Source organism: Phoca vitulina, unplaced genomic scaffold (genome assembly GCF_004348235.1).
Source record: "Phoca vitulina isolate PV1807 unplaced genomic scaffold, GSC_HSeal_1.0 scaffold3, whole genome shotgun sequence".
NCBI classification, from domain to species: domain Eukaryota; kingdom Metazoa; phylum Chordata; class Mammalia; order Carnivora; family Phocidae; genus Phoca; species Phoca vitulina.
Genome location: NW_022589706.1, coordinates 59,345,469 through 59,372,126, shown reverse-complemented (window position 1 = coordinate 59,372,126; position 26,658 = coordinate 59,345,469). Strand labels below are relative to the sequence as shown.

The 26,658-nt window shown below is 36.9% G+C and overlaps 1 protein-coding gene across 1 annotated transcript in view; it reads right to left on the bottom strand.

Annotated features, from left to right (window-relative positions):
* Positions 1–26,658, bottom strand: part of CFAP299 (cilia and flagella associated protein 299) — a 552,091-nt gene that overhangs the window by 506,599 nt on the left and 18,834 nt on the right. Inside the window, exon 2 of the mRNA XM_032400620.1 lies at positions 17,838–17,968. Within this exon, the coding sequence (XP_032256511.1) occupies positions 17,838–17,968 (131 nt within the window). The remainder of the gene's footprint in view (positions 1–17,837; positions 17,969–26,658) is intronic.

The following is a 26,658-nucleotide window of genomic DNA, read 5'->3' as shown; positions in this document are numbered from 1 at the left end:
CTGCATAATTATATGGCGCTTACATGTACCTGTGGGGAAAGATTGCATATATTAATCAATCAGTACAAACAAAAACATATCAGGTAGTAAAACCTCAGAGAAAAATAAAATAGAGCAATGTTTTAGCAAGTAAATTGGTGGCTGGTTTAGACTGACAGTCTGGGGAGACTTCTATTAAGAGGTGATATATGGACTGACAGAAAGAAGCCGGCCACATAATGGTCAATCAGGCAGAAGAGTTTTCCAAAGAGAATAAAGAATGTAAAGTCTATGTCAGGAAGAAGCTTCAGGTTCACAAAGGAAAAAAAAAAATCATAACTCTTTTTAGAAAAATATTTTTTTTAAAAAAAGGGGAAAAGGATTTAAAACAGCAGAATCATTTTAAACCTATGCAGAACAGCCCTGGACTCCACATATTATTGCCTCTACTCCAGCCCTTCCGCTTAAAGATTATTAAGTTTTTACAAAGAGTAACAAACCTTATTAAAAGGAAATGTTTTGTTGCACCTATGTAAACAAATTTTGTTTATTGCTGAGGGCTTTTTCAAAACTATTCAGAATTAGAATATTATAAAATCACAGAAAAAAATTTTAAAGAGTCCAAATTTGTTCTTAGGCTGAGAAAGTTTGTTATCACTGTCCAAATCCAGGTGCAAAAACATTTTTGCTAATGTTACAAATACACTATTTAGACAGAAAAGCTACCCAAACACACCTGCAGCTCTTCAGAGCTGATTTAATATTGTGTTAAAGTAAACATATTAAGGACACGAATGTTTAGTCATCAAAAAGCTCTATTGCCCAATTTGCTACTTAGACTGAATGAAACAAGCTACTCAGATTCTGATAAAGATAAACCTGCATTTCGACTTCCTTTCCAAACTCAGTATTATCAGGTAGTACTCAGTGCTTATAAGGTCACTTTAAAATTAGTTTGGTCATATGACTTACATGATTGAGAACTCACAGAATAATGTATAAGGAAGAGGCTAGTCAAGAGAGTGCAGTAGTTATGAATCCAGGCTCTAACACTAGACCACTTGGGCACTCATTCTACTCCTGTCTTACTGGTTGTTTAAACTTGTATGTAAACTCTATATACTCAGTTTTCCAATCTGTAAAATTAAACAAGTTAAAACATATAAAATGCTCCACCAGTGCCTGGTACATATCAGCAAATGACAGTTAAAATAATATATACTATATTATAATAATACTAATTATTATTATACACAAAATACATTCACATCAGTCTACTGTCAATCTATTCACTCCCATCAAAGTTTACATATCTAAATATATATCAACATACAAACATAAAGAGAATATATAAAGTAAAAAAAGTACAAAATGAAAAAAGTCAGCATTGTTCCAACAAACAGAGAAATGAAATTTTTATTTTTAAAATCTAGTAATTCTGTGATAATTCATTTCAAGGATGTGCCATACATTCTTTTACTCTTACAGCAAAAATAAATGAATGAACAAATCCCTCTGGTTTAAAAGAAAGATATCTACATTTTTTAGAATGTATTAGTTATGTCAAGTCAAGAAATAAGCACACATCTGGAAACTGTTTCAACATTTAAATTAAAAAGGGTAATCATACTAAACAGAACACTTTTAATCACCTTGATTTGGATAATTCTACTCCTAAGATTATATACAGTAGAAAGAACTTAATGCATATCACCCATCTCTAAAATTAATACTGATGCTAATAAAACTCATAGTACAAATTTTTAGATCTCATGATCTAAATGTTATAGATATGAAACATTACATATATAAAACATGTATTTTATTTTCTCGATGGATGTTTGCAATAACCCTTGAAAATATGTTTAAGGCAAACAGGGGTGTTTGATGTTATGATGGACTGAACTGACTCACAGGAAACTGGAAGAAATCCTGTCTACCCATGCCCTGACACCTGTCCATAGTACTTACTGATTACTGGAAATGAGTATCTCTAACTCCAAATGGAGCAAAGTACAACTGTGGTGGGATCTGCCATCTCCTCTTAGATCAAACACATGATTTTCTGATTATATTTTAAATATTTTTCCCATTAAATAAAAATTAAAACAAACAAGAAAAATAACTTGTCAACTAAGCTAATTAATTACTGAATATACTAAAAAATTTTGAGAGCAAAATGTAGTATTTTGGCAAACATCTACTGCTCTGTTTACTTATTTTTCCCTCAGTAGTGGCTCTAAACGCATGAAAAGACAGAGGAAGAGGAAGAGAAGACAGAGAGAGTGTATGTGTGCGTGCACATGTGCATATACCTGTGTGCCTACAGAACATAAGCTGGTTTTAGGTTTTCCAGGCTAAATCATATACCATTTATATGTTAACTGATTTTAATGAATACAGTAACCAGGAGTTAAAGGAAGTTATAGATTATTAAAAATAATTATTACTATAGTTCTAAATGAGTAATTCAATGACTTGATTAAAAATTAGCAGTTTGATAGGATTGAATTTAGTTTTAAATCTTCATTCAACTTGGTAAAAAGAGCAAAAGACTACATGCCACAGGTTTATTTAAATCACTTCACTTCCTTTATAAGGGGGATCTTTTCTCTGTTAATTTGTAATAATCAAGTTAAGATTCATTAAACATAAACTATAAGCTTCTCACTTAAGGCATGATCCTTAGAAAAAATTTTTAAATCTCTCTGGTAATAAATTCTTAAAGTAGAAAACCATTGTGGGCTCTGGAGCCACTCTGCCTGGTTTTAAGTTTTCAGCTAGGAACTAATACATTTCTTAACTTTGTGCCTCAATTTTACCATCCATGAGATTGTTTTAAAAATTAAATAAATACTAATAAAATCATTTTAGTACTAAATGTCTGAATTTTAGTCTGGGTTCAATAATACTATTTATATCATTAATTAAACAATGGAGGCATAAAGTAAAAATGCCTTAACTCAGTTAGCCAATGTAGTACCAGAGTATGAATTACCCAGTAGACCTTGATCTCCCAATGACTAAATCATCTTTGTCCTCAAATAAACATTTTCTTCCAAAGCCTTATCATTCCAGTCATCTCTGATACCCTGGTATAGCTAAAACCAAACAGTATTCCAGTTATCCTTCCTCCATCAGATACCGTTGAGTTTCTGCTCTGATTTTTGTCCACTCTTGCCTGGCCTATAATATCTAGAAACAGGTAGGGATTGCCCTGCTTTTTAGTTCCATGAGTATAGGACCAGAAGTATGATAATTGAGTGTATTTTAATAAATCCTTCAACTCCTAGAATGAGGCTTATAAAAGACTGATTTAAACTCAGAGGTGAGGCAGGGTAATGGGACAAGGAGCTAGTTAGAAGGTGAAGTCCAGGGCCCCTGGGTGGCTCAGTGGATTAAGTACCTGCCTTCAGCTCAGGTCATGATCCTGGAGTCCCAGGATCGAGCCCCACATCAGGCTCCCTGCTCAGCAGGGAGTCTGCTTCTCCCTCTGACCCTCCCCCTTCTCATGCTCTCTCTCTCTCACACTCTCTCAAATAAATAAAATTTTAAAAAGATAAAAAGAAAGAAAGAAAAGAAGGTGAGGTCCTGAACAGGAGTTGTTTGTTATGGTCATACCAGGTAAAAGTGATTAGCAGATAATATTGGTAGAAAAATCCAAGAGGCAATCCAAATAATTTATTATCATCATTTAACCGAATCCAACAATGAATAATAAAAACAATAAACCAAGTTGCATTTATTCCAGGAATGCAAGGATAGTTTAGTATTAGAATATTCCTTAAATATCTTGTACCACTTTTAATAAAGGGGAAAATACCATATGATCACCTATCTCCATTAACTGCAAAAAGAAGGGAACTTTCCATGTCAAACACACACACACACACACACACACACACACACACACACACACACACAATAAACAGGGAAACAGCAGACACTATCCCTTTAAAACCAGGAACAACAAAAGAAAGCCCACCATCAACAACTCCATTCACCCATGTACTGAAGTACCTTACAAGTAAAATAAAAAAAGAAGAAATTAAGGAAATGATTGGAAGAAAGGTATTATAATATCATTATTTGTGAATAATATGACTACCTATACTGAAACCCCACTCACCCAAACAATCTACTAACAAATTATAAGAAATAGAATATATACAGTGCAATTCATATTTCTGTAAAAATTTAAACATTTTTCTAAAAAGCATTTATTTATTTATTTATTTTTAAAGGTTTTATTTATTTATTTGACAGAGAGAGACACAGCAAGAGAGGGAACACAAGCGGGGGGGGGGGGAGAGGGAGAAGCAGGCTTCCCGCCGAGCAGGGAGCCCGATGCGGGGCTCTATCCAAGGACCCTAGGATCATAACCTGAGCCAAAGGCTTAATGACTGAGCCACCCAGGCACCCCTAAAAAGCATATATTTAAATAAATGTACAAAAGGAAGAAAGCAAGGGAAATATATATTCTAGGGAGGTGTGTATAGGGACCAAGGCAGACTGCCCCAAGATGGGCCACTTTGGCATGAAAATCATTTTGAGTTAAAAGCAATCCAATCCAGCAGACTCAGAAAGAAACTCGTTAACTCAACTGCCTGCTTTACCAGGAAGAAAGCTATTAATAGAGATTGCTCTTTAAGAAAATTATCTGCATAATAGGACAATTTTTGTTTTCCAAACATCTCTGTTCACCTTCCTGTAATGGTCTTTCTCCCCTTTGAATACTCAGACCCCTACCCCCCTCCTTAACTCATTTAAGCATATGTTGCCTCACTGTCTAGAATTCCCATGTCTGTGTGGATTCCTTATCCAGATGCTGTTAAATCTGACTTTTTTTCCTGTTGTTTCATGTCAGCTTGATTCTTAGTCCAGCTAGAAGAACCTCAAAGGGTATATTAAATTCTTCCTCCCCAACATGTGTGAAGAGGAAGAGAAATGTGAGTGAAAATGGGGGATAACGAAGGAAAACACTTAAAATTTTTTTCATTAAAGATGAGTATAGCAGGGATTCATGGCAATAGCATGCTATGGAATGAGGAGCACAATCAACTCAACTCTATGTTCCTGAGGTCCTTAAATTAAAAAGGAAGTGACAGGCATGACATCAACTTTGTTTTCCAAAACAAATACCTTCAGTGTTCTGGCTTCATGTGTTAATTTTTCTGAATAATTTCCTTCCCTCCATCTATTCACATCTCATAAATCTTCTATGAAAATTTTGTTCTGATTGATCACTAGATAAGTGTTTTTCTTCTCATCTCTTCAAAGTGGTACTACAGCCAGTGCATTTCTTTCAAGCTTACCCCAGCACCCAGAGGATCACAGTGGTTCAAAATGCAGACAAAATGAGTTCTGAGGCACCAACAGTAGTACCACTTGACAGTTTCATTCATAAATTATGAATGAAACATTGCTAGTTGAATGCCAGACTCTTTCATAAAGATTGGTTTTCTAATATCAGCATCATTCAAATATTTATCAGTAATATAGAAACTAGAATAATTTTGCTTTTAATCCTCAGCATAATCCTCACCATAAAAATAGAATATATGTCCCTATGTCTAGCAGACACCTTTTATATTCTAAGAGTTAACTGTCCTGATCCTCTGGTTAATAGAAAAGATAAGTAAGCAGGTAGTAGAACAGATTGATGTGCTTGGTGTGTGTGTGTGTGTGTGTGTGTGTGTGTGTGTGTGTGTGTGTGTGTGTGTACCAGGGGTAAGAAGATTATAATTAATCAGGAAGGGAAAATGTAAAAGAAGAAAACAATTCCTGGGAGGAAAAGAGTACTAAGTAGGTAAGGCATTTTGAATAAAAGTTGAAGTCAAGTGGATTCAAGGTCTCTTAAGCCTTAATAACCCGAACATATTAAGAAAACTTTCCTAAGATTTCCCACTATATTATACCAAATGTCTCACCAGATCAGACCCAAGTGGATATCCAAAGCAGCAAAAGAGCAATGTCAGTTTTTGAAAATCTATGTCATCTTGAATTCTAAGGAAAAGAAAACCAGGAAAAACAGAACAATTTGGATGAAGAGAAATACAAACAGCAACATTTCAGCTAATATTAAGATAATTGCTCAACATATTTGCTTAATAAGTAATAATAAAAGATAATATTTGGTAGATAAAATTATGTAATTTGGTAGGATTTTAAGTGTAAAGGATAAAAATTCCTATTGATCCTATTGGGCAAGAATGAATTATTTTTTTCTGTAAAATGTGATATTATTATCATTATAAAATGTTGATGGTGACATGGTTCACTCTTATACTAAGTTCTCATCACATAACTCCTTAGAGGGTAAAAGAACCTCAGCTCTGATGGGGCTCAGGACACACTACCCCAAAATATGGCACCTTGGCATTCTGAATATTTTAAGCAGAAGCAGGAAGGTCACTCTGAACTCCTCCTCCTTCCTCATTCTCCTTCCTTGAAGTAATCATAAAACCCTCATGTGCCCTCCCTATGTGCAAAGGAAAGGAACACCATCATCTCTGAAGACAAAGAAGAATCCTAACAAACAAGCCTTGCAAGTGTCCCCCAGTTTACTACAATTGCCTCATATTCTTTAACCTATCACATTCCCCCACTACTGTCCACTCTTCATCAAACCTAGCATAAAATATTCAGGTCTGCTTCTTTGGGTCTTTATTTCTTCTTGAAGGCTCCTGTTCACATAAAACATATTAAATAAATGTGTAATCTTTTCTCCTGTTAATCTGTGTTTATCAGTTTAATTTTCAGACCCATCCAACGACCTAAGAGGATCAAGGAAAATTCTGCCTTCCCTACACCTCTTAGAACCAGGAATATCTACACTTCTGGTCAATGGTATTGTTGTTCCAGGCGGAATTATGTAATGTAAATGTTTTCCCCTTTGAATTATCTTCCCAAACCTGGCATACATTTCAGGCACTAACCTCAACCTCAGCTTCATTACATTTCTTCAACCTTTATATTTTATTCTCTCCACCTTTTAAAATCTTATTGCCAAGAGATTCATATTTCACTTGCAAACAACCTCAAATTCTTTTGTAGGAATGCAGATTTAGATAGTTGATGGAAAGATAAAGGAACATAAAGGGGTAGTGTTGAGAGGAAGATGTTTGAAAGCTGTTTCACAGAAGGAGGATCCGGCAACACGGTAGTAGAGGGTGAAGAAAACTGAGATTAAGCAATCTGGTAAGACACCGCAGTAAACCAAGTCAACCTAAAGAAAAACTGATAAGCAATGTATAAAAGGAGGGGCAAATGTATGAATGTAGGAGCAAGTATAAACAAGAGTCCAAAGGAATCCATTGTTAATTGTTTTTTAGAAATGCTCATCAAGTAGATTTAAAATATAAAGCCTCTAGACTAAAAAAAAAAAATGGTATTTGTGTATGGGGAACAGATCTGAAAGAGAATAATAATGGAAGGGGTTTTTTTATATTTCATTATTGTCTTGACAACATTAAAAAATAGACATGGAGCTAAAATCCCAGAACAGAAATCAGGACTGCAGATCTGACTAAGGACAACTGAAAACCTAAAAGTGGTTGAGATGAAAATAGTGAAATACAAGTGAGGAGAAAACACCAAAGAATTGTCCATGGAGAGAGATCCAAGGTGCTGAGAAGAAGGAAGCAGAGACTACAGAGATACAGACAACAGCAAACCAGAAAAAAATGGTAGGTTATAAGGTAATAAAAGTCAAAGGAAGGCAACATTTCAAGAGATCCCAAATTGCTGTTAAAGGCATCAGTGGAGATCAAGCAAATCCATTCAATCTGAGAAGAGATCCTTAAATTTGCTACAAAGGGATTATGAATGACTAATGAATGAATTAACAAAATTTAAGTCAAGAGCTAAATCAACACAAAAACCAGAATTTAAATAATACTCTGAAGAAAAAGTCTATGAATTTTTCAAAAATGTAAATTGTATTTGCTTTTTAATTTATGATTAGCTGATCTATCATCAATATTGCCATTTTGTCTACATGGTTTTCTCTGTGACTATTTAGATTAATTTTATGCTCAAACAGGCTAAGATCGGGCGCCTGGGTGGCTCAGTTGGTTAAGCGACTGCCTTCGGCTCAGGTCATGATCCTGGAGTCCCAGGATCGAGTCCCGCATCGGGCTCCCTGCTCGGCGGGGAGTCTGCTTCTCCCTCTGACCCTTCCCCCTCTCATGCTCTCTCTCTCTCATTCTCTCTCTCAAATAAATAAATAAAATCTTTAAAAAAAAAAAAAAAAACAGGCTAAGATCTATAACTAAATGTGGCAATGGTGACAATATGTCAAATACAAAAATAACCAATTCATCTAAGCAGTGGGTCCATTTACTACTCCCTGAGTTAAAATTAATTGCACTTGTAAATATGTTCATATGGGTAGTCACCAAAAAAAAATAATAATATACATTTGTTGATAGAGAGATATGATGTTTCTTGAAAAGATCAATAATATCTGTAATTACCTGCTTGTTGGAGAGACAGAGAGAAAGAGAAGGAAAAAAAAGAGTGAAAGACGGAGAGAGGATGAGGGAGGAAGAGAGAAAAATGTCAGTATGTAGGTCTCAGTGATTTAAGATATCCATCCAACTGATAGCATTTATTGTTATCACATAATTTGCAGTCTCAGTGAGTGTATGTGAAATAATCTTTTGATTTAGTCACACCCTTAATTTCATGAGAGAAGAGCTCCATCCAGTATTTTTGTACATAGATCTTATTAGGAAAATGTTGCATTTGAGATGATCTCTCAATAACAAGTTCCTTACAAGCATTTATTTAGAATTATAATTCTAATAAACATGAACAAAACCAATTATCTCATAAAAACAAATGAAAAGAATTTAAGAAGAATTTCAGCTGATAGCATTTATGCTTATGTAAGTGGATATAGGAATTTAATGAGAAATTGGAAGATACTGCTCTTATAATTAGCAATATAACATACTATAATTAAACTGTACTTTATGTGCATAAAGTAAGAAGGCATCACTTACAGTACTTGATCCCTACCAATCTAAAAGATAGAAACAATCCATCTTCCTAGATGAAAACACTGAAGATGATCACTTGATCAAGCTCATAAAGCAAAAAATGGTAACTATCAGAACAAAAACTAAGTCAACAGACTATAAAACATTAAATTCTTAATAGTCATATGGCAGACACAGATGCACTGTTGCTAGGAAAAGAGCAAGAGCTGGGAGACAGAAAGCCCAACCTAATTACCAGGCACAGATGTACAGGGATTGCTGACGTGCTGAAGGTGGATCTGAAAACTAAATTCTATATCCAGCAAAAAATCTTTCTTTTTTTTTTTTTTTAAGACTTTGTTTATTTATTTGACAGAGAGAGACACAGTGAGAGAGGGAACACAAGCAGGGGGAGTGGGAGAGGGAGAAGCAGGCTTCCCGCGGAGCAGGGAGCCCGATGTGGGGCTCGATCCCAGGACCCCGGGATCATGACCTGAGCCGAAGGCAGACGCTTAACAACTGAGCCACCCAGGCGCCACCACAAAAAATCTTTCAAAAGCAAAGAAAAATATTTTTGTCCACAACTGATAGGTGAAGAAAATTCACTGCTAGCAGACATGCACAATTAGAAACCTTAAAAGAAGTTATAGAGTTAGAACTACACTTTCAAATAGAAATTTTGATCTGCACAAGGAAATGAAAAGTACCAAAAATGATCAAAGAAGCTAAATGTAAAAGAATATATTTTATTTTGAATCACTTAAAAAGAGCAGCATCTTACATGAAATATTAACAATGTATTACACAATTTGCAACATACTTAGAAGTAAAAATGTATGACAAAAATAGAACAAACATGGGAAAAATGAAAGGAACTGGGGCAAAGTTCTTACACACTATGTGAAAGGGTTGTAATATTATTTGAATATAGACTATTAGAAGCTAAAGTTGAATATTACAAATTCTTTAGCCTATACTAATTTCTTAAAGAGCAATCACTAAAAAAAAAAAAAAAAAAAGAAAGTTTAAAGAGGATAAATAGGTCAACTATGAAGATAAAATGGAATTATTTTTAAAAACTATATTTAAAGGAAGTCAGGAAAAGGCAAAATTTGACACACAGAAAACAGCAAGATGGTAGATTTAAATCATATATATAATTACAAAAACATAAATCATCCAAATATACCAATTAAGGGCAGTACTTGAAGACTGAATAAAAAAAGGCAAAACTGTCCACAAGAAATCCATCTTAAATTCATAAATGTTGGTAAGTTAAAAATAAAAGAGTAGAAAAACATCTCATGCAAATACTATTTAAAAACTCAAGTAACTATATGAGTATCAGAAGAAGTAAACTTCAGAAAGAAGAATTATTACCAGGAATAAAGAGGATATTTAAAAAACAATACAGGAGTCAATTCTTGACTTTTCTGTCAAGAAAACATAGGAATCATAAAGTGCATGCATCTAAATACGTAAAGCAAAAATAGATAAAATTGAAAAAGTACACAGAAAAATCCATTATTATAGCTGGAGTTGGCAACACTCATCTTTATTTTATTTTTAAGATTTTATTTATTTATTTGACAGAGAGATAGAGAGCACAAGTAGGCAGAACGGCAGGCAGAGGGAGGGAGAGAACCAGACTGCTGAGCAGGGAGCCCGATGTGGGGCTCATGACCTGAGCCGAAGGCAGCCACTTAACTGACTGAGCCACCCAGGTGCCCCAACAGTCATCTTTAATTGACAGAGCAAGCAGACAGAAAATCAGTAAGAATACAGAAAGCCTGAAAACACAAACAAGCAACTTGACCTAACTGACTTTTTTAGAACATTCCACCTACAACAGTGGAATGTTTTCAAGTGTCCTTGGAACAGTCACTGATATAATCCATATTCTGGGGCAAAAAATATATCTCAATATATTCTAAAAGAATGAAATAATACAGAATTTTTCTCCTTTCATAACAGAATTAAACTAGAAATCAGTATCAAAAAGATATTTCAAAAATCTGTAATATTTGGGAGCTAAACCACAACTTCAAAATAACTCATGCATCACAAAGGAAATTTTAAAATCTTTTGAACTGAATGAAAATCAAAACAAACATCAAAATTGTTGAAATGCAGCTAGAACAGCGTCAAGAGGGAAATAGATAGCATTAAAGTTCATATTAGAAAGAAGAAAGGTCTAACATCAATATCTAAGATTCTACCTTAAGACACTAGAAAAAGAAAAAAACTAAACCCAGTGCAACCTGAGGGAAATGATAAAGAGCAGAAACCAATGAAATAGAAAACAGAAAAATACTAGAGAAAAATCATTATAGTTCAAAAGCTAGTTCTTTGAAAATATTAGTAAACTCCCATATAGTTAAATCAGGATCAACTTACTAATATGAGGAATGAAAGAGAAAACATCCCTACAGATTCTACATATATTAAAATGATTTAACACAATAATATGAAATTTTTCTGCCTATATATCTGATAGACAAATGTAATGAAAAAATTATCTGAAAGATACAAACTACAAAATCTTATTCCAAAAGAAATATGTAACCTGAACTTCCCTATTATCTACAAGAAATTAAATTTGTAGTTAAAAGCCTTCTCACAAAGAAAATGTCAGGACTAGGTTTCACTGGTAACTGCTACCAAACAGTAAGGAAGAAATAATATCAACTCTACACATAATTTCCAGAATATATGAAAGAACAAGTAAAACTTCCCAAGGCATTTTATGGGACCAAAATTATCCTGATACAAAATGAAGAAAACACATTACAAGGAAAAAAAAATATCCATCAACTGGAGAATGCATGAATGCACAAATTGTTGTCCATCCATAAGATAGAATATTACTCAGAAATAAACAAGAACATACATACATGCAACGTCATGATCTCAAAAGCCTTAGTGAAAAAACAGCTATATACTATATGATCCTATTGGTAAGACATGCTGGAAAAGGCAAAACTCTAGGGTCAGAAACCAGATGAGTGGTTGTCAGGGAATGGAAGGAGGGCATAAATATAAAGGGGTATGAGGAAACTTTTTGGACTTATAAAGATATTAGCATCCTGATTGTGGCAAGCATCTCACTACTATGTATATTTGTCACAACTCATCAAATTAATTTAAAAACATCAATAAATCTGATTTTCAAAAATGAATTATAAATTAAAGGACTTGCTGCCTGGCTTCAAGAAATATGGTTAGGTGATTGCTTCCAGTTAACTTTCTTGGTCAGCCTCAACAAATGAGCAGATGTCATGCTGTTCTCAGGATGGCCTCCGCAAATCACTAAGCAAGACTACGGTTCTAAGATCAAATAATCTCCACCAAATGTGGGATCCCTTTAACAGATAATCTGCTTTGCAAACACTCCACTGACCTGAAAGAGACTTTGCCAGGTGAGCATCAAGGTCTGACACCCGTCCCTGTCTAATTTTGCTTCCACCCTTTTCTTTTCATGTTTTTTACTTTCCAGTTAACCTTTTGAATTAACTCCATCTTTGTGCCTGCTTCCTAGAAAGGCCAGTCTGTGACAGACTGTCCCTGGAATAATCTGAAAAAGCAAGCAGTAAAATGGGCTTTGAGGACTATATCTCTCACCATGAGCCCTTTATAATGAGGTCCACAGCTCTTGAGGTAAGTGGTGTGTAGACAACCCCAGCACAAGGTAGTGATCCAACTGTTAAAACATTCATTCACATGTGAAAAACCCCAGATCCTATACAATTAAAGCGGAATGCCCTAGCCAATGGGGATGATTCAGGCATTTGAAACGTATGGGGAATGATACAATGTAATAACAATGCAATTGCATAAATAGTTGTGCTAAATTGCACTGATGCCCTAAAGGTTGATAATGCAAAGCTGAGGGCAAGTAACCAACAACTGTAACCAATTAAAAAAAAAACAAAAACTTTTTTTTTTTGCTAGCTTACAAAGAAGTCCTCATGCAATGGTCAAGCACAAGATGAATCCAGCACAGGATTTGATAGTCTCAATGGCTAAAGTCCAAAGACACTTGGACGGTTAGCAGGGTCAGGTCTGTTACAGCAAAATCAGAATTTTGATTAAGAAAACCCGGCATCCCGACACACAACTGAGTAGATGTTCCCGAAGATTCGGACCTCCCCAGACCTCTTCTCAATCTTCTGAGCATGAAAAAGTGATCTCAAACTCTCACCACCACCAGCAGCAAAACAGAAGGAAAATACAGAGGTCTTTCTCCCACAAGACAACATGTGTCCACCTCAGGAGATGTCCCCAATTCTCCTTCTGGCCCTCAGGCCTATAAACAAGTTAAGTCACAGCCAGGGACAAACAATGTTAGGTCTGATAAGAGAGGAAAGGGACATTACCCCAAAGAAGCTGCAAGACCTAGATAGCACATATAAGCAGGACTAGGAGATAAATCTAGACCAGGAAAGCCAGAAATAAGACTGAATATATCCCATTTGTTGACTTGCTGCACCCTCTCAGAACACAAGACATAGGATTTTGGTAAGGACCCCAGAAGATGGTGCTAACTCACTGCTAAGGTTGCTCCAAGAAACCAGAAACAATGACCCACAATGACTAGAGTTGAAATGCCTAAATTGCAGAGACAGAATTTTGAGGAAGGGATTAAAGGCTCAGAAAATTGGGCAGGCTAGAATGGACACCAAAGGATTATGGTCCATGGAAGGACCCAGAGAATACCTAGTCACCAAGGCCATCAGAAATACACTGGTCAGAATAGAACCAAAATCACTAAGAAAGAAATTCAGTGGCTCTCCTCTGCAGGCCAGGGTGAATATAAAAGAGCATGTCAGGGCACCTGAGTGGCTCAGTTGGTTGAATATCCAACTCTTGATTTAGGCTCAGGTCATGATCTCGGACTCTCTGGAATCAAGACCCACATCAGGCTCCATGCTCAGCACAGAGTCTGCTTGTCCCTCTCACTCTGCTCCTCCCCCACCCCCTGCTCTCCCATTCATTCTAAGATAAATGGATAAATCTAAAAAAAAAAAAAAAAAAAAAAAAAAAAAAAAGGCATGTCATAGACATTAGCTTGCTGAAAGGAATGGAAATAATAGTGCCTTAAACTAATACTAAATATACCCCAAGAACCCAATATTCAACCTGTGTCACAAATAGTTAAGGTCCTTCTCTCCATCACCTGCAGAAATAAACGGAATTTCTCACTACAAATGGAAATTCTCTGGAACTTATGATGGCGATTCCTCATTAATGCACCTTGGCCAGACCCTGGAGAGAAGAACATTCTGTCTTGACAAAAAGTTCACCAGCTAAACTATACCCATTCCTTCTTCCCAACATTTAAAGCCACTGCCTTATGGTTACTATACCAGCTGCCATGAACCTTAGTTCAGGACAGGTGAGAGATGATGTCTACATGATAATAAAGCAGAGCTGGTTTTGAAGCAAAGGCTGTGGGAACTAGGAAAATGCAGAGCCCGCCCACCACTACCACCACCACCACCACCACCCCAGAAAATGTGGAAGTAAGCGACACAGCTTTAGGGGAAAAAGTCTTAGCAAGGGAACAGGAATAAATTAAGACAAAGAGGTAGAGAGGATGATTTATGAAGGAGGGGAGTTTGTCACAGAATTGAGGCAAAATAGATGTGTCCATCTTCACATCCTTCTTTGCCTGATTAACTCTTATTTATCCATTAAGAGCCATGTTAGCAGCCATGCCTTAAGAAGAGCTTTCCCTGTTCTTCACATTCCCTAAATCTTGACTTCAGCGTGTCACTACAGCAGCTACGACAGAATGCATTCTTTTCTGTTGTAATTGTTTTTATTGAGCTATAATTCACATACCATAAAATTCAAACTTTTAAGGTGCATAATTCAATGTTTTAATATATTTACAAGTTGCACAATCCTCTCCAATATCTAAGTCTGGAATATTTCAACACCCCAAAGAGAAGCCCCATACCCATTAGCAGTCATTCTCCATTCACCATTCCTTCCAGCCCATGGCAACCACAAGTCCACTTTCTGTCTATATGCATTTACCTATTTTGGACATTTTATATAAACAGAATTATACAATATGTAGTCCTTTTGTCTGGCTTCTTTCACTTAACCGAATGCTGTCAAGGTTTATCTATGTTGTAGCATGTAAAAATATGTATTTCTCTCCTTTTTATGGCTGAATCATATTCCATTGTGTCTATATGCCACATTTTTTTACCCATTCATCACGTGATGGACATTTGGATTATTTCCACTTTACGGTTACTATGAATACTACTGCTATGAACACTGGTGAACAAGTTTTTAAGTGGACCTATGTTTTCAATTCTCTTGGATATATGCCTAGGAATGGAATTGCTGGGTCATATGGGAACCCTGTGCTCAACTTTTTGAAGAACTGCTGAACTGTTTTCTATTTTATATTCCCACCAGCAATGTAACTGTCTTTCATTTATCTAGCCCTCAAATTTCTTGAGGGCAGGGACTATCTTATGTTCTACCATATCCCCAGCATTTAGCAACAGTGCCTAATGCAATATGGTTGTGTATGAGTATTTGTAAAGTGAATGACTGAATTAAAAGCCCAATAATTTTTTTCTACCTTATGCCTTCTTTTGGAGAGACACTTATCAAAATACCACTGCATCACAATGCTCCCTCCCAATACCTTTAACTTTCTTCTCTCCAGACTCCTTCCCCTCTGAAACTAATCTAAGTAAATAACATACTCTTAGGTACCGGCACTTCTTGAGATGGGTGATCTATGATCACCAAACTGGAGAATTGGGATCTACTCAGGACTGCTCACCTGCACATTAGAGAAGTTAATATAATATAATCTGATGGTAGAATCAAGTGTTTCCAAATTGGCACCAATTAGCGGACGGGCAGATATTCATGTATATTTAGGGAGCAAAGTGACTCCCACATGGGGCCAGAGGCAACATATGGGGCCCATCCCATTACAAAGGCAGCCGGAGAAGCTCTGCAGATGAAAGGGCCTTCCAATTCTAGCAGCTCTGGGTGGGGATTAGCCTCCCATGATTGGTACTTAAGTAGCCTGATGATTTCCAGCTCTGGCCAGTTAAAGAGATTATTGCATAGAGTAAATACTCACTTTGATCCTCAAACACAAAGTGAACATGTGCACTTACACTTTAAACATGACCAACTTTTGATATGAAATAGGGACACATCTCTAATAAAATATGAATATACATTAATTCCCTGTAAAATCTCACAAAAATCTCTCCACTTCCATTGATAAGCATTTACTGATACGGAAAGAGAAGACTCCCCTGATATTTTATATAAGATGCATCACATTGTACACATATACTTTGCATCATTTCATTTTTTTAAGAATAGAAGTCGTGTGTAACTATGTTGAATAAATTCTCAAACTTTTATATAAATGACCTGCAGTAAGCAGAATGCCTACCCCAAGGATGCCCATGCCCTAATTCCTGGAACCTGCAAACATGTTACATTACATGGAAAAAGGGACTTTGCAGATGTAATGAAGGTTATAGACCCTAAAATAAGGAGATGATCGGAATAATCTAGATGGACTCAGTGTGACCACATGAGCCCTTAAAAAGAGAGCTCTTTCTCTGGCTGGAATCAGGAAAGATGTTGCAGAAGGAGAAGTCAGAAATGTGAAGGGTGAGAGAATTTCGAACTACTCTTGCTGGAAGGGGACCATATGGAAAGCATGAGGACAAATGTGGGCAACCTGTAGGACCCACAGCCCAGCCCCCAAAATGACAGCAGACAAGGAAACGGGGACCTCAGCTCCATAATCAAAAGAAACTGAATCTGGCCAGCAACCTGAGTGAGTGTGGTAGCAGATTCATCCTCAAAGCCTCCAGATCAGGACTCAGTCCAGCCAACACCAGGATTTCAACCTTGTGATGTACTGAGCAGAGGACCCAGCTGAGCCACTGTCCTCTTGACTTCTGACCCAAAGAACTATGAATAAATACATTCGTGTTATTTTAAGCCACTGAGTTTGTAGTAATGTGTTATGGCAGCATCAGATAACTAATATATTACCAAATGTCAGTATATTAAATTCCAAAATTCCATAGTAAGGAAACACAATAACCACTAGAACAATCAATTAAAATTGCACACTCCTGGAACCAATTCACGTTCCACTACCAAACGTTATTTGTTATGATAAATACATGGGAGATTTCTACCCATAATTATGGGATAGTTTTTAAAATTATATCTAAGAATAATATTCCAATTTCTAAGTAATTGTCTTCTCCAACATGTATAACTTTAGCATTCATTTTTAAAAAGTAAATAGATAATTGCTTTGTCCCACCTTTCATATTGGCTTATCAGTTCATACAGTTCACTATAGGTGTACATGTTTTTTATAACATATTTGATTAGATTCCTATTTCATGTAACCCTATATTAGTCACATTAACAAAAGCCAGTGACTGTTAATAAAGTTGAAGGAATCAATGTTTTCAAAAACCTAAGTACATAAATGATGTCAAAGATTTATAGCTCTCAAAAGTACAAAGAATTCTAAAGCAAAAGTCACTTACATTTTTAGTATATAAATACATAAAGCCAATAACATTGACTTACTTTTTAATAAGACTTTATTAGTCTAATGACCGTATTTTGGTATTTTTGTTTCTTAAATTAGTAGCTCCAAGTTGCACGTGGCTCCTTGCAAGCATATCACAGTTCCTCCAGGTCCTGATCTGAAGAACACACGCTTTGGATATTCCAAGTTCTACCTGCTCCAGCCAATGTTTCCAAATTACAACAATGCCAGTGAAATTGGACTTTCCCAGAGACTCTATAATATGATATAAAATCTAGATGTGGAACACAGACACTTACTTTTTCTGAGTTCTTTCAGCCAGCCTTGCAATCTCTATTGCTGCCTTCCTTGCTTCAAAATCTTCCCTTTTAACCACCTCTCCAGTCCCTCGATAGCCTAGCTCCACCAACTGGCGGGCCAGGCCTTCATCCTAAAGAGAAAAATAAATTTTAAGATTTGCACACGAATTAGACATCTTATTTTATTCGATGTATACTGAATAACTATTTTAAATGAAAATCAAATTTATTTTTTAAAAATGAGACATATGAGATATGAAAACTTAGAATTCTTTCTAACAATACTTTCATAAACATCGGATTTATCACCCCTTTCCCACAGATGTACAATAAAGAAAAAAAAGGAAACATCAGTCACTAAATTTTCTCTAAGGGATTAAAGGACAAAAGTCTGTTATTTTTAATCCATTTATGAGAGCAGCTGTAGATAATTAATAGAGTATCTTTAAAACAATAAAACTGAGACAATTGTACTCATACAAGAAAGACTTTGAAAAAACCAATTGCACAAAAAGAGAATTGGGTTGCTCCCATAAAGTGCAACATTTCAGAGACTTACTTCCTTGAAGTCAATGAACTGATGACACAGAGCATTAAAACTTCAAATACAAAATAAAGAGCAGATGAATTTCCTATTTAACTGGAAAGATCTTGTTTCCATATAATGTTGGTACCCATAAAGACAGCAAAGTAGAAACCCAGAAAGATGACAACAAAAAAGCTTCAAGCTGAAAAAAATTTCCCCACAATCCTTTAGCCCTTTTATATTTCAGCTACTTTAAGAAATGTCTCACACATTTGTGTCGCTTGCATAGCATATTCAAAAAAGAATACTGCTTCCCCATAATCTGAAGAGGTGTTGTTTTATATGAAGTTACTGATAGAAGGACTAAAGTATTACATAAAAATATGTATATGTTAATAATGTTCCTTATATTATCATCTTGGTTAAATATGAAATATTTGAAATACAGTGAAAACAGCATACATTTTATTGTTACAGACACTTACTTAATACATCACTGTGGAATGCAAGAACCATCTGACAGAATTAAATGAGAAAATGTAAGATGCCTGGTTAATAATCGATTCAGCCCTTAGAGGCTGGTTTAAAATTCAAACCAATGGGAAGAAAACATTTAGACATTATCAGCCTAGAAACGTGCTACATTCCTTTGCTAAAAATTAAAAGCAAATACAGTTGACTCTCAAACAGCAAGGGTTTGAACTGTGCAGGTTCACTTACACACATTTTTTTCTCAATAAATATACTGGAAAATTCTTTAGAGATTTGCAACAGATTGAAAAAAAACTCACAAATTAATTGTGGAGCCTAGAAATAGTGAAAGAATTAAGAAAAAGTTACTTGTGTCATAAATGCATAAAATATATATAGACACTAGTCTATTTTATCATTTACTACCCTAAAAGATACATAAATCTATTATAAAATGTTAAAATTCATCAACACTTACAGATTGTACACCATCTTTTCATTTTTCATTCTGATATTAGTAATACATACAACATCTACAGCAATCTGTATCCTCGAAGACAATATTGAGGTAGGTACTGACAGACGATTCGTCTTGTAAAGAGTTATGTAAACTTACTTTAGATAAAACACAGTCCAGTACTGTAAATGTATTTTCTCTTCCTTTTGATGTTTTTTTTTAAGATTTTATTTATTTATTTGAAAGAGAAAGTGAGAGAGAGAGCTCGTGAGCACACTCACATGAGCGGGGGAGGGGCAGAAGAGGGAGAGGGAGAAGCAGATTCCCTGGTGAGCAGGCTCCATCCCAGGACCCCAGGATCATGACCTGAGCTGAAGGCAGACGGTTAACCCCCACCCAGGAGCCCCTCCTTATGATGTTCTTAACATTATCTTTTCTCTAGTTTACTTTATTGTAAGAATATAGCATATAATACACATGACATACAAATATGTTTTATGTTGTCTCTTCAACTGTTTATGTTCTCAGTAGGACCTCTGGTCAATAGTAGGCTATCGGTAGTTAAGTCCTGGGGGACTCAAAATTTCTCCACAGATTTTCAACTGCTTGGGGATCATCGGTGCCCCAATCCCCTTGTTGTTCAAGGGTCAACTGTACGGAACTCTGTGTAGTAAGGGGATGCATTTGCCAAACTAATAGAGTGCAAAGCACCAGGCCTTGGGAGGGCTATGTGCCTTTTTCTCTGACTCATTTCCCTGCTTATTATACTAGTTATTCTAGGCTCTTCGGTGAAAAGCACAAAACTAAGCAAATGCCTCCACCTAGTGGAATTAATATTTAATAGAAAAAACAATGAAGATTTTGGATTTGATTTACAAAAGAGAGATGATTTGAGTGTAAGTTTTCATAAATATATTGTTAAAAGTGAGCATATGGGAAGAACTCTCAGCTAAACTCTGAGACTGGGGTTTTTCTAGAAGAATGTAAATGACTTGTAATCAACACAGTATTTGATATAATGAAGGCCATTAAAAAGTTGCCATATTAATTCCATATATGGAATGAATGGTACATTTCTGTGGGCCTTTCCTGGGCCACACAAAATCATTTGAATAGCTCTGCACTCATCTACATTAATGTATATTGCAACAAATAGCAAGATCTACTGAGAAAACAAGTAGAAAGCTGAAGTTGGTTGCCTCACCAACCATTACCACTAATAGAATCATAAATCATCTGTCCACTTTAAAGGGTCAATTATCTTTAAAGAAATTATCCTTAAAGAAACCTGAGAAACAAAGTATTTTTACTTATTCACATATTTAGCACTTCTAATGCTTTATTCCTTTGTGTAGATCCATGTTTCCCGCTGATATGATTTTCCTTCTACCTAAAAAACTTTCACATTTCTTGTGGTGTAGGTCTGCCAACAACTAATTATCTTGCCTTTTGTTTGACTGAAAAAAATGGATTTCACCTTAATTTTTGAAAGATATTTTTGCTGGGTTAGTGCTCCAGATTGACTTTTGACCTTTCAACACTTTAAAGATGTTACCCCATTGCCCCATGCCTCATATTACCTCTGAGAGGTGGCTAGTCTTTTCCGTCTGTTTTATTTTACATAATGTGTCCTTTCATTTTAGATTCCTTTAAGATTTTTTTTTATCACTGGTTTTCAGCAATTTTAAGATAGTCCTTGGATTGGTTTCTTTGTGTTTATTCTGCTGGGAATGCACTGTACTCCTTGGCTCTACAGATTTACAGTTTTCACAGAATTTGGAAATTAGTCATTATTTTTTCAAATATATTTTATTCCCTACTTCCCTGGGATTCGACTTACATTTTTTGGAAGGGCAAAAAGATTATCATTTTCTATAAAACTCTATGGTTTTGACTATAATAGTTCATCTTAGTAAAAAATAGGTGATTAGCCATGATAATCCAAGTATATAAGTAAGGCAGTAATCTTGTATTAATTGTCAATGCTTCTTCCCTCATATGATTGAGTCATTGATGTTTGGAGGCCAGTGGTTTGGAGCAGGTTAACTATAAAGAGGCATCATGCAGAGCAGAACCCAGAGATGGCTCGCCCTTAAAGAGAAGGCTTCCTTGCTACACATGAACCATAAAACATGTGGCAAGGCAGAGGCCACCCAAGTGGGCAGCAAATGTCTGTACAAGACTTAATTCTGACTGCATGACTATTCTTCTGGGACAGACGTTAGACATCTCTCAGCTGCTGGGAGAGATGTTTGGCCCCAAGGATATGGATTGGAACGGTACCTTCCAGTTGCTGTGGTCTTGGACCTTGGCAGAGTTGCACTGGGACTCGAGGGTTCCATCCCAGAAACCCACAAAACTGCCTAGGGTCATACTGATTTCTGGAAGGCTACAGATCTGTGGTCTGGCATGCACAATTCACTCCCCAAACAGATTTGGGGCTGTACTGTCCCCAGTCTTTGGGCCAGAGCTCATGCCCACCCCCAGCCTGGCTGCACCCCTGGGGCAAAGTGCCTCCCACACTGTTCCTCTAGTGGGGTAATGGTGAGTGGTAGATGAAGATTGGAATTTGGTGTTATGTGGGATGAGCCAGACTCCTAACAGTTGAGTCTGGAAGAAGGGGTAGCCAGCATCTGGAGCACCGAGGTATTTCTCATCAGAAGAAAGAGAGAGAGAGAGAAAGAAAGGAGGAGGGAAAAAATGAAGGAAGGGGAGGAGGAAGGGAGGGAGGGAGGGAGGGAGGGAGGAAGGAAGGAAGGAAGGAAGGAAGGAAGGAAGGAAGGAAGGAAGGGTGGGTCTATGGCCACTAGAACACTTGATGTTGCCCACAGGCTACTGAGGCTCCCGTAGCTTTTGTCTTTTGTTATTATGTTGTATATTGCTGGAAAAGAGTTATTATTGTAGTTCAATCTTAGATTTCTTCAACTAAACTCACTGATTTGTTCTAAAAGGGTTCCAGTTTAATTTTCTTGTATTCTCATGGCAGATAATTATACCGCCTTTATAATAATATTCTGACTTCTTCCAAGTATTTATGACACTTTTCTTTCATCATAGCATTGCTGTGGTCAGACTACCAATAAAAAGTTAGAGTACTCACAAACATTTTTATCATGTTTCTATTCCAGTGCTAAACTTTCCAAATGTTTAACCGCTGATTATAAAGTTCACAAGTGATTGCTATATACTCTTCATCAAGTTATGACATGAGTTTAGAATTTTATCCTATGCTTTTTCTGCAACTATAGAGATTATATTTTTTCTTTTTAAAATTAATGTCTTGGGAAAATATATAAAGAATTTGCTTAAGTTGCAAAATCAGAAAAGACCAGTAGGTGGTTTTAGAAGTCCCTGATTTCCCCCCAACAAAAAGACTTTATTTTTCACTCCCATTTGAATGTTAAATTACCTACTTTAGTCAGTCCAGGCAGGAAACAGATGACACACTTAAATGGAATAAGTGAAAGAAATTGAGTGGCTGAGTTAATTAACAAAGGTATAGACAGGGTTAAGAAAAATCCTAGAGAGATAATGAAGCACCCTGCAGCTAGCTACAGCAATAACCTATTAAAAGTCACTAACTAGTCCAAATGAGGTAAGAGGAAGGGGCAGTTAAGAGAGCCCAGGGAAACAGCTGTAGGACTCAACCCTAAATTGTGGCTTTTGAAAGAAAATATCCATTGCTAACCTACAGCACAGTATGGAAGGAATGGGGTGGGGGGAGGGGACGAACTACCTAACCTCTCCCTTTTGGCTTCTAATTTCCTGCTGGTGTCTCTTATTGGTTGAACCCAACTGGCCAAAGGAAAAGGGGGCCCAGTTAAAGCAGTCAACAGAAATCAACCTCTTGGGACAGAGAGCAAGCTAGGGTAGGACAGAAGGTAGATCTCAAGGGCCAAACAGAAAATATCTAATACAACCAGGGAAAGAATTCTAGGTTCAAAATAAAATTTTCCAGAACTTTAAAGATACTACTCCATTTTCTTTTAGGAATCACTCCTGGGAATGCAGTCTAAGGTCAAGCTTATAAGTAAGAACTTGACACTCCAAATTATTTTTTTAAGTTGGATAAAATAAAATGAAGAGGATACTGAAAAGATGGCGGAGGAGTAGGGGACCCTATTCCAACCCGTCCCCGGAATTGAGCTGGATATCTACCAGACCACTCTGAACCCATGAAATCAGCCTGAGATGTAAGAAGATAGATCTGGATCTCTACAAACAGAATATCACAGGCAGTTGGTTTTGAGGTATGAAGCGGGGAGCCGTGATTCCACCGGCACATATCTGAAGATAAACAGAAGGGGGAGGGAGCCGTCGGGATCCTACATCGCCAGTGAGTGACAGCCTCCCGTGCTGGGGACAGGGCACAGACTCACAGACCTGTAGTGGCAGGGAAAGGACTTTAGGGGCCACAGGTACAAACTGGGGGTGACTGGCGGTTTTAGAAGCACAAAGGGCAGAGACGTGCCCCCAGGCCCCAACCTGGAAGCGAGGACTGGGAGCCCTGATGAGGGGTGCACAACCCAGGACGCTGCAGTTTATAGCAGCACAGACAGAAACGGAGATAGTGTGGCCTGGAGAGCTCAATGAAGAACAGACTGCAATCTCTCTGCTCTGAGGCAGAGGGCTGGAAAGGGTCTCTTCTGCTCTCTCGGAAGAGACGCAGAAAGCCTCCAGAGAACAAAAGCCCCCAAAAACAGGTTTTCACTGAGCCCATCCCCCCCTGACAGGGGGCAGGGTGACTCTGCCCAAACGGGGTTGCCTGAGTAACAGCACGGCAGGCCACTCCCCCAGAAGACAGGTTGGGAGAACAAGAGGCCAACAACCCTAAGGTCCCTATAAAACAGGTGCATCTTGCTTGGGTTGTGGACAATAATTTGGACTCTGTACCCTCAACCACCCCTCAGCAGAATGACTAGGAGGAGGAGCCCCCAAAATTGGAAAGACTCAGAGACTGTGACTTCTGCCACAGATTTACAAATGGATACAGATATAACCAAGATGTCGGAAATGGAATTCAGGGTAGCAGTTGTGAAGACAATAGCTAGAATGGAGAAATCAATTAATGGCAACACAGAGTCTCTATGGGCAGAAATGAAAGCTGACCTGGCAGAACTTAAAAATGCTATCAATGAGATCCAATCTAATGTAGATAATCTAACAGCTAGAGTAAGCAAGGCAGAAGAATGAACTAGGGATCTAGAAGACCAACTGATAGAAAAGAAGGATAAAGAGGAGGCCAGGGAGAAATAACTCAAAATCCATGAAAACAGAATCAAAGAAATAAGTGACACCATGAAACGTTCCAATGTCAGAATTATTGGGATCCCTGAGGGGGTGGGGAGAGAGAGAGGACTAGAAGATATATTTGAGCAAATCGTAGCAGAGAACTTCCCTAATCTGGGGAATGAAACAAACATTTGTGTCCTAGAGGCAGAGAGGACCCCTCCCAAGATCAAGGAAAACAGGCCAACACCCCGGCATGTAATAGTACAACTTGCAAATCTTAGAACCAAGGAAACCATCTTAACAGCAGTTAGGGGGAAGAGATTCCTTACATACAGAGGGAAGAACACCAGAATAATGTCAGACCTATCTACAGAGACCTGGCAAGCCAGAAAGGGCTGGCAAGACATATTCAGGGTACTAAACGAGAAGAACACGCAGCCAAGAATACTTTATCTGGCAAGGCTGTCATTTAGAATGGATGGAGAGATGCAGAGCTTCCAAGACCGGAAGAAACTGAAAGAATATGTAACCACTAAGCCAGCCCTGAAAGAAATATTAATGGGTTTCTATAAAAGGAGAAAGACCCCAAGAGTGATATACAACAAAAATTTACAGAGACAATCTATAGAAACAAGGACTTCACAGGCAACATGATGACAATAAATTCATATTTTTCAATAATCACTCTCAACGTGAACTGCCTAAATGCTCCCATAAAACGGCACAGGGTTGCAGTTTGGATAAAAAGACAGGACCCAACCATATGCTGTCTATAAGAGACTCATTTTGAACCTAAAGATACATCCAGACTGAAAGTGAAGGAATGGAGATCCATCTTCCATGCCAAAGGACCTCAAAAGAAAGCTGGGGTAGCAATTCTTATATCAGACAAATTAGATTTTAAGCTAAAGACTGTAGTTAGAGACACAGAAGGACACTATATCATTCTTAAAGGGTCTATCCAACAAGAAGATCTAACAATTGTAAATATCTATGCCCCCAACATGGGAGCAGCCATCTACATGAGCCAACCAAAATAAAGAGTCATATTGATAGCAATACGTTAATTGTAGGAGACCTCAATACTCCACTCTCAGCAATGGACAGATCATCTAAGCAGAAAATCAACAAAGAAACAAGAGCTTTCAATGACACACTACACCAGATGGACCTCATAGATATATACAGAACATTCCACCCTAAAACAACAGAATACTCATTCTTCTTGAGCGCACACAGAACTTTCTCCAGAATAGACCATATACTGGGTCACAAATCAGGCCTCAACTGATACCAAAAGACTGAGATTATTCCCTGCATCTTCTCAGACCATAATGCTTTAAAACTGGAACTCAATCACAAGAAAAAATTTGGCAGAAATTCCAACACTTGGAAGCTAAAGACCACTCTGCTCAAGAATGTTTGGGTCAACCAGGAAATCAAAGAAGAACTTAAACAATTCATAGAAATGAATGAGAATGAAAATACATCAGTCCAAAACCTTAGGGATATTGCAAAGGCGGTCCTAAGGGGGAAATACATAGCCATCCAAGCCTCACTCAAAAAAATAGAAAAATCCCAAATTCACGAACTAACTTTACACCTTAAAGAGCTAAAGAAAAAACAACAAACGATGCCTAAGCCACGCATTAGAGGAGAAATTATTAAGATTAGAGCAGAGATCAATGAATTAGAAACCAGAAACACAGTAGATCATATCAACGAAACTAGAAGCTTGTTCTTTGGAAGAATTAATAAGATCGATAAACCACTGGCCAGACTTATCCAAAAGAAAAGAGAAAGGACCCAAATTAATAAAATTATGAATGAAAGGGGAGAGATCATGACTAACACCAAGGAAATAGAAACAATTATTAGAAATTATTATCAACAACTATATGCCAATAAATTAAGCAACCTGGAAGAAATGGATGCCTTCCTGGAAACCTATAAACTGCCAAGACTGAAACAGGAAGAAATTGACAACCTGAATAGGCCAATAACCAGTAACGAGATTGAAGCAGTGATCAAAAACCTCCCAAAAAACAAGAGTCCTGGGCCTGATGGATTCCCTGGGGAATTCTACCAAATATTCAAAGAAGAAATAATACCTATTCTCCTGAAGCTGTTTCAAA